This window comes from Hylaeus volcanicus, unplaced genomic scaffold (genome assembly GCF_026283585.1).
Source record: "Hylaeus volcanicus isolate JK05 unplaced genomic scaffold, UHH_iyHylVolc1.0_haploid 11865, whole genome shotgun sequence".
Classification (NCBI taxonomy): domain Eukaryota; kingdom Metazoa; phylum Arthropoda; class Insecta; order Hymenoptera; family Colletidae; genus Hylaeus; species Hylaeus volcanicus.
In genome coordinates, this window is record NW_026532889.1 from 1 (window position 1) to 7,562 (window position 7,562).

Below are 7,562 nucleotides of genomic sequence, written 5' to 3' on the forward strand. Positions count from 1 at the left end.
TACTGTAAAAAAATGTTTAATATCGTTATTAAACGTTAAACGTTATTAAATCTCACACGGATAGGTTGGTTGTTGACAAACTGGACAACTACACGTCTGAAGTAGTTAACATCGCCTACCGCGATACCTCTTTGACATTGCAAAAAAAAAAAGAGTGTTCCGTCGCAAGGAATATAACATTGAAATTTTGTTGTTACGTTTGGCCTGCGGTCGAGAAAAGGTTATTTTTGAGATTTAAGGTATTTCGAGTCTTTAGCGTTGAATGGTTTTTAGAATCTCTAATACCCGTTTCGACCTCAATAACCGAAGTGTCATAAACACAGAATTATCGAAGGATTCATTATTTCTGACAACTTCTCATGTCTGACGTGGGCCCACGTAGCCTGACGTGTTCTCACGTCACGTCACGTCACGTCAAAATAATCTGTGCGACCCTTTAGAACTAGTCTCAGATTGTATCACAGACGCGTTCTCGCTGCATATCGGCGGTTCGTGTCACGGCACGGAATTTGCTCCACACTTCATACCGATCAAGGGACTTTGCTACTAGGGAAATTACTACATTAACCACTTCGGTACGGCACTCATCGGCCGCCGGGCCGCGCCCACAGCCGACACTCGTAGTGCGCACGATACTTCGTACTGTGTACCGACGACGAATCCGTTTGAAGCACTGAAAGTATGTTTTTCATTACAAGCAGCTTTACTTGTAATGCATATCAGCAGAGCATATATTTTTATTACGATATTTCTAAATGTTCACAATCTTATTTTGATAAATGAAAAATTCGAAAATTTAATTCAAAATTATTGTTTCAAAAATTTTAAATTTTAAATTTCAACCAAATAAAAAATGGTCAGCTCTAAAAGTGGTCGAAACGACTTGGAATGCCCCATATATTTTAACTGGGCGCCACGATAATCTTCCTCAGGGCGCGAATATTGCTAAAAACGGCACTGCCACCACCACTGTAAAAATTTCAGCTTCGGTGTTGGTAGCCGGCTGTACTGGTTCGCCTTCATCTCTGGCCGTCGACTAAAGTCGACGCTCGGCTGTGCGCGTTCGTCTGTGGCTGTCGACTATAGTCGACGCTCATACTGCAGTGGTTAAACACGATGAATTTCAATTTTATACAATTTCGCGACAGTCCATTTGAATCTTCGACACTTTTTGTGAATGAGATGTATTTTTCTTTTGTTATCGGGAATACATTGACGGCACCCTCGAAGGCTGTAGCTATTTCTTCGATAATAAAATGCGAATCGTAACCGGACAAATTATGAAAAACTATGGAAATGCAAAAAGAGTTTTTATCATTTAGATTACAATTGGATTGCGCGGAACCTCTGTACCGTCTGGTTAGATGGCAATGATTGCGCACCCTCGTATCGTTTTCTCCAAACGGTTTTTCCCAAATTTGACAATGCGTCGCGTTGCGAAATGCCTCCTGCTGTTCGCTCGTTAAATCATCCATTTGTATGTTATTTGATAAAATTGATTTAACAAAATGTGTCAAATTCTTTAATTCTTCGACGAACCAGGAAACACAATTCGCATCGACGACATTGGTATACCGACAAGGACGAATCGTACGTGCATTGAACATAATATGCAATACTAAATACTTTATGATGCTGGTATGTGTATCTTGGCGCTTCCCGATCAGTATCCGTTTTCTCTAGAATGCACTCGAAGTTGGCATACACCACAAATGGAAGTCGCTCATTCCGTATGTAGTTGTTGAAGGTGAGCCACTTGCTGTCATCATCTGGTAATACGATTGCGCAATCATTCATCTTCTCGCAATCTACGGTGTGAGCATCCAGCTTCTCACTCGAACTAAAGTAGTGCAAGCATCTGCAATAAAAAGACATAAATTTTGTTTCAAACATAACATATTTAAAAAAGAAAAAAAAATTATTATATACATACCTATCGCAAAAGTATTTTTGATGATTATTTTTATTCAATAGTGAACTCACAAGGTGAGATAAGTTTTTGATCCATGCGAAATGCCACATGCCGTTTGCTCCTTCTAAATACAGGAAATTGACATGTCTTTCCATCTTCTGTGTGGCGAGCCGTTTCGGTAAAACCTTCTTTTCTTCAGTGGTGTAGACGTTGATGGAGATGTTGTTGACCTGTTCAAACTTTTTAATTTGGTTCAATGTCATTGGAAATTCGATATCCTAGATATTGAACACCGTTGAATAATAAGGATATTTCGATGCCCGACATGAGTCCCTTTCGGCTGGTTGGAGAGCAGCCACTACTGACCACGCGAAACATGCATTGTCGTTCGAGCATACGTTGATTACAGCTCTCTTTAGTTGTATTTCTCGCGGTAATTGTACGATCCATCCAGCATGCAACGGCATATATTTATTCACGTTAACAATTAAATTGAGTATACGCGACAGCGCCCATCCGCTATCCCGTTCTTGAAATTCTTCCAGCGATGCTAGGGTAGGTTCGACGACGCGTTGCTCGTACCACTCTTCGAGATTGGTCGCGCCGAAGATTTCACAGTTTTTCGTGCTGATACGCTTCTTTGAGCGTTTATCACCCGCTACAAACTCTCCATTAAACGCGGTATTCACTTTTAGTGTCTTATGTTTCACCAATGCACCCCACATATATGCTCAAGCACAACGTCTCTCGCATCCTGAAGAAAGTTACGCGGTTCGATGTAGTGCGAATTTAAGACAACACCGGTTAATACGCGGCTCTCGAACGCAGTGTCTATTTCACACCACAAGCGTCCAGTGCTTGAATGGCCGGCACCTTCGTACACAAAACGTCCGCGCAACGAATACTTTAGACCAGTGTTTCCCAACCAGTGTTTTTTAGGCCATGCCCCACCTTAACATTTCTAACATTTTTATGCCCCCATACATAATTTTTAACCTTTAAAAATTGTTTTGTTCCCTTAAGAAATATAAATGATAAGTTTTAGGAAGAAATCACTATGAAATTGTCATCAAAACATCATAAGTAAAATTTCAAAACATATAATGAAAAACTGAAATTCAAAATAATTTTAATATTGATTTTTCTATATTCATTTAGTGCGATCCTTGCGCTTGATGCTTGCTGCACAGAGATTTTATATTAGGTTCCAATTTACTTAGCTTTAATCTCAAGTCTCCACGTTGTGTTATATCAAGTCGATTTCTTTTTTTTATCAGTAAATCATTTACAGCACTAAATCCACATTCAGCTAAATATGAAGATGGAAACGGTAGTAAAAGTTTTCTTGCACATTTGGTTGCATTTGGGTACTTAATTTCAGTTTCTTCACAAAGCCATGCCATCGCTCCTTTTATATTAAATAAAGTTTTTACTGATTCATCATTTTGCAATTCTGCGAATTCTTCTTGATACTGCATATTTGATATATTAGACAAATCCACTAATATTGGCTGCATCATCCATGTTGACAAATCAATTTGTTTTAAATCAGAAAATCTTTCTTTTAAATCAGCGGATAGAATATTCAAATGATTGACAATAACAAGTACAGCGGTATCAGTTACTTCACATTTTTGGAGCCAATGAAACTGTTCAAAGTTTTTGTTGTTAATATATTTCTGATATAACTCTATATTGGTAATGAAACCAAATATCTTTGCTTTTGCATCGACAAGTCTTTTATTTGGTTCTTGAAGTTGCTTATTTAATATATTTAGTTTTTCAAAGATATCGGCTAAATAACTTACAAATGCTTTACCATCGATTGTTAACAAATACTTCATTTCAGGTTTGTCGCTTAAAAAATCACTAAGAGTATCAAATAGTTGCATAAATCTTTTCAAGCAGTTTCTTGCCTTACTTCAGTATGAAGTATAAGTCTCACATGGTCTTCATTTTGTTCTTCACAAAATAACTTGAACAGACGCTCACATTTGGCACTAGCTTTAATAGCATTAACACACTTTATTATTGCATGTAGTACTTCATTTAGAACACTCGAGATATTTTTAGCTACCAAGTTTTCCTTATGAATAACACAATGTACAATAATCATTTCTAGATTTGCATCTTTTATCAATTTTAAGCAGCCATTTTTCTTGCCCATCATATTAGGGGCGCCATCTGCAGTACAAGATGTTATATTTTTCATTGATAAATCATTGACATCTAAGTAGTTTTTTAAACTTATTATATATATATCTTTGGAGGTAGTGGTGTTTTCTAATCTTTTACAGAACAATATTGCTTCAGCAAAATGCCCTTCATCAATATATCTTACATAGGTTATCAATACTGCCTCACTGTCTCTCAAAGTTGATTCATCCATTTGTACTGAGAAATTTTTTATTTTCAGCTTTTCAACAAGTTGTTTCTCAATATCTTTACTCATTTCGTCTATTCTTCAGCTAACAGTATTGTTACTGAGTGGCATAGCTTTTACACCTTTGTCATCTTTTTCCAGAACCGTTTTAAGAAATGCTGATATTGACGGTTTTATCAAATTCTCTCCTATAGTGTGATTTTTTCCAGTTTTAGCGATTAATAAAGAAATTTGATAACTAGGCTCAGAAAGACGATTATTTGTTAAAGAACGAGCAGTAAATAGAGACTGTAATGTTGTTCTTTTTTCAAACTTTTCCTTTAAAGTATTAAAATAACTCAAATCTGAATTTATATGAGCACTATGTTTCGCTTTCAAATGCGCCTCAAGACGACCTCGTTTCATTCATTCGTTGGTCAAGCATTGCTGGCATAAAAGACAAAATGGCATCCGCTCATCGTGAACAGCGAGTATGAACCCAAATTTTAAATATTCCTCCGAATATTGACGAGTTTTTTTCTTGTTTGTTCCACTTATTTTATTATGGGCTAAAAAAAATCAATTAAAAAACAATGTAATAAAATATGTGTTAAAATTAATTCAATATGACAGAATAAACGTATGCTCAAAGAAACATATTTATTTAAATGTATATAATACATTACCGATATTTTTTTTTCACTTGACAAAAATTTTTGGAAAGTTAAATGCTTCTAAAATTAAAATAAATATAAATAAAATCAAATACTTATCAATTATATCTATACAATATATATATATATATATATTTGTTAAATCAACGATTAATTGACGGACACTTATTTCAAATTAACACCAACTGAATGATGTGAAACACTACAGAAGTTGAGTTGGGCCAATTAGGTGCGAACAACGCCGTTGTTTAGCGAGTTTTAAAACGTCCGGGGTTCCCCGCGACAGGCGGCACACTCCGCGGTGAATCTCCGACGAACAGGGGCGGACTGGTGATTTTACCTGAACCCAGCCCTATATGGGGGGGGGGGTAAATTTTCACTTTTTTACGTATTTTATTATCATACACAAAACGTGCATTTCAATAATGCACAAAGTATTTTTTTTTTAATTAAAAAAAATTTGTCTACCCAGGCCTGCCCATAACTCGACCGGCCCACCGGTGATTGCACCGATAGGCTTATATGGCCAGTCCGCCCCTGCCGACGAAGTTTACTTGACGACTCTAATTACCCAGTTGATATTTTGGTAACGTCAAACGAAATTATACCTAATAATTATTTACAGCATTTTTTAAAGAATTTGCCTTTTTTGTTAAATTTGTCACCGATATCTAGCATTGCATTTAAATAATCCAAAGCGAAAGGGTTAAAGTCGTGTCGAGTCCATTTTTAAATTGCCCCCCTTAACTATCAAATTACCCCCCCGTGGGGCGTGGGCCCCAGGTTGGGAAACACTGCTTTAGATTATCGAGACACGCGATACGAGCGATCAACGATTGTTGAATGCCGATCGATAATCGAGGGCGTTTTGCTTGACTATGTTCTTCCAGCGACTTGAGGCACTCGTTGCATCGTTCTTCCCACGTGAGGTAATCTTCTTGCGAAGTCAATCGATCGGCCTGATACCACAATTGACGTTCCATTTCCAAGAGTTCTTTCATGGTTGCACTCACTTCTTCGCTGGAGGCCACTACAGAACGGTTTGAATGCAGTTCAGTCTGCAGCACAATTTTTATAGTCTAGGCCACTTGATTCTGTCACGTGATTTTGTCACATGATATGCCTCTGCAGACTTTAACAGACTTGGCCAGACTAGATTCTGGTAAAACGAACGAAATCCCAACTCCAAAGCTCTACTGGTAGACGTTCGTGTCAGAATATTGAAGACTTTTTTGACTACTATGTCGCCCTCTTTGAAATCGTTCCAAAGGCGATAAGGCTTGTACACGTATGCCAATATGTCGCAAGGTTCCTCATCCTCCTGTAACCATGATGGCGTTCCCGATTCGGTTGTTGACAGCGACGGTGATTTTGGATGGTCTTCGATTAAGCAACACACTGTCCAGTTTATGTTTTTCCGAAAAACGTTGCTCATCAGGTGATCAATGGTTTGCACTCCTTCTTTGGAAAAATGTTTAATATCGTGTTGGAAGATATTGGCGAACGCAATTTCCTGGAGGGATGGTACACGCACAGTTGACATCTTCGATTTTGACAGTTTGGGTTTCTATACTGTGCTACAAATCTCTTCATATTTTATACGTTGAGGCCCCCCCCCCCCCCCCCCCAGTATAGACAGAATATGAATCCTCAACCGGTATATTTCCTTCGCACGTGCCATTGTATTGATTTACTCCTAGTTCTCAAGCGTATTATGAGATTATTGTCATTAAGAATTTATATTACGTGAAAAAAAATTAGATCACGCGCTACGCAAAGGTGTGTACGCTAAAAATGAATCCCCATAAAAAAGTACAAGAAAGTAGAAAAAGATGTGAAATCAAAATGAGCTGCCAGCACATGAAAGTCCTTTACAATATAGTGCAAAGGCGACACTGTGTAACACAATGTAAAATTCGGTGGTTTCCAACTATGCGCAGCTAAAATGCTGTGTTCAACAGTGCGGACGTTCAGATCCTAATGACAATTCATGTAAAGTGACTGCTCCACACTTTAGCGGTGACATGAAGAAGCTAAATAGCGTATCATACACAAGCTGAGGCTGTTTAAAAATTTGCCTTGATGTCCGCGGCCTGGAAGTCAAACGCTTGGCATGGCCAGGCAAGGTCGTGTCGATGATGTAACGTGTGGCCCTACCGAACGGTGCCCCACGTCGTCAATTACCAAACCTTTAGGAATGCGCATGAACCATCAACAAACGGGCGTCAGCGATATTACGCTGTTACGCATAAGTCACCTGTCGAATCTAGAACTTGCTCCAGATTCGGGAAATGTGGTAATTAAGATTCCGAAATTACGAATTGCGCCAGGCAAGGATCTGGGGCTATATAAACCCGTGGTCACGACCACAGAGAGCTCTTTGTGTATTATTATTTTGGCAGTCAATACTCTGTAGTCGCGGATGGGTTAATCTCTCGCGTTAGTCTCATTTAGATATCGTGTATCGTATCTCCAGCTGAGTAAAGAGTTCGCGTAAGTGAGAACATACGCACTAAAGATAGAGTCACCGCGGAGTTACCTACGAAAATCCGACGTTTATTATTCGCCAATTATTAGAGTCCCGTGTCGCGAGTGTACAACCAGACCAGATCCT

General features: G+C 38.4%; 2 protein-coding genes across 2 annotated transcripts; both read right to left on the minus strand.

The window, feature by feature from the left end:
• Positions 1-15: 15 nt before the first annotated feature.
• LOC128882456 (uncharacterized) lies at positions 16-2,746 on the minus strand. Its single transcript, XM_054134057.1, has 2 exons — positions 1,934-2,746; positions 16-1,858 (listed from the first exon to the last, which is right to left on the minus strand). Exons 1-2 carry the CDS (start codon positions 2,173-2,175, stop codon positions 1,501-1,503), a joined length of 600 nt encoding a protein of 199 aa, XP_053990032.1. The 5' UTR covers positions 2,176-2,746; the 3' UTR covers positions 16-1,500.
• A 320-nt stretch (positions 2,747-3,066) lies between these two features.
• LOC128882457 (SCAN domain-containing protein 3-like) lies at positions 3,067-6,491 on the minus strand. Its single transcript, XM_054134058.1, has 4 exons — positions 6,092-6,491; positions 5,772-5,978; positions 3,829-4,096; positions 3,067-3,781 (listed from the first exon to the last, which is right to left on the minus strand). Exons 1-4 carry the CDS (start codon positions 6,489-6,491, stop codon positions 3,067-3,069), a joined length of 1,590 nt encoding a protein of 529 aa, XP_053990033.1.
• Between the last annotated feature and the right edge of the window lie 1,071 nt (positions 6,492-7,562).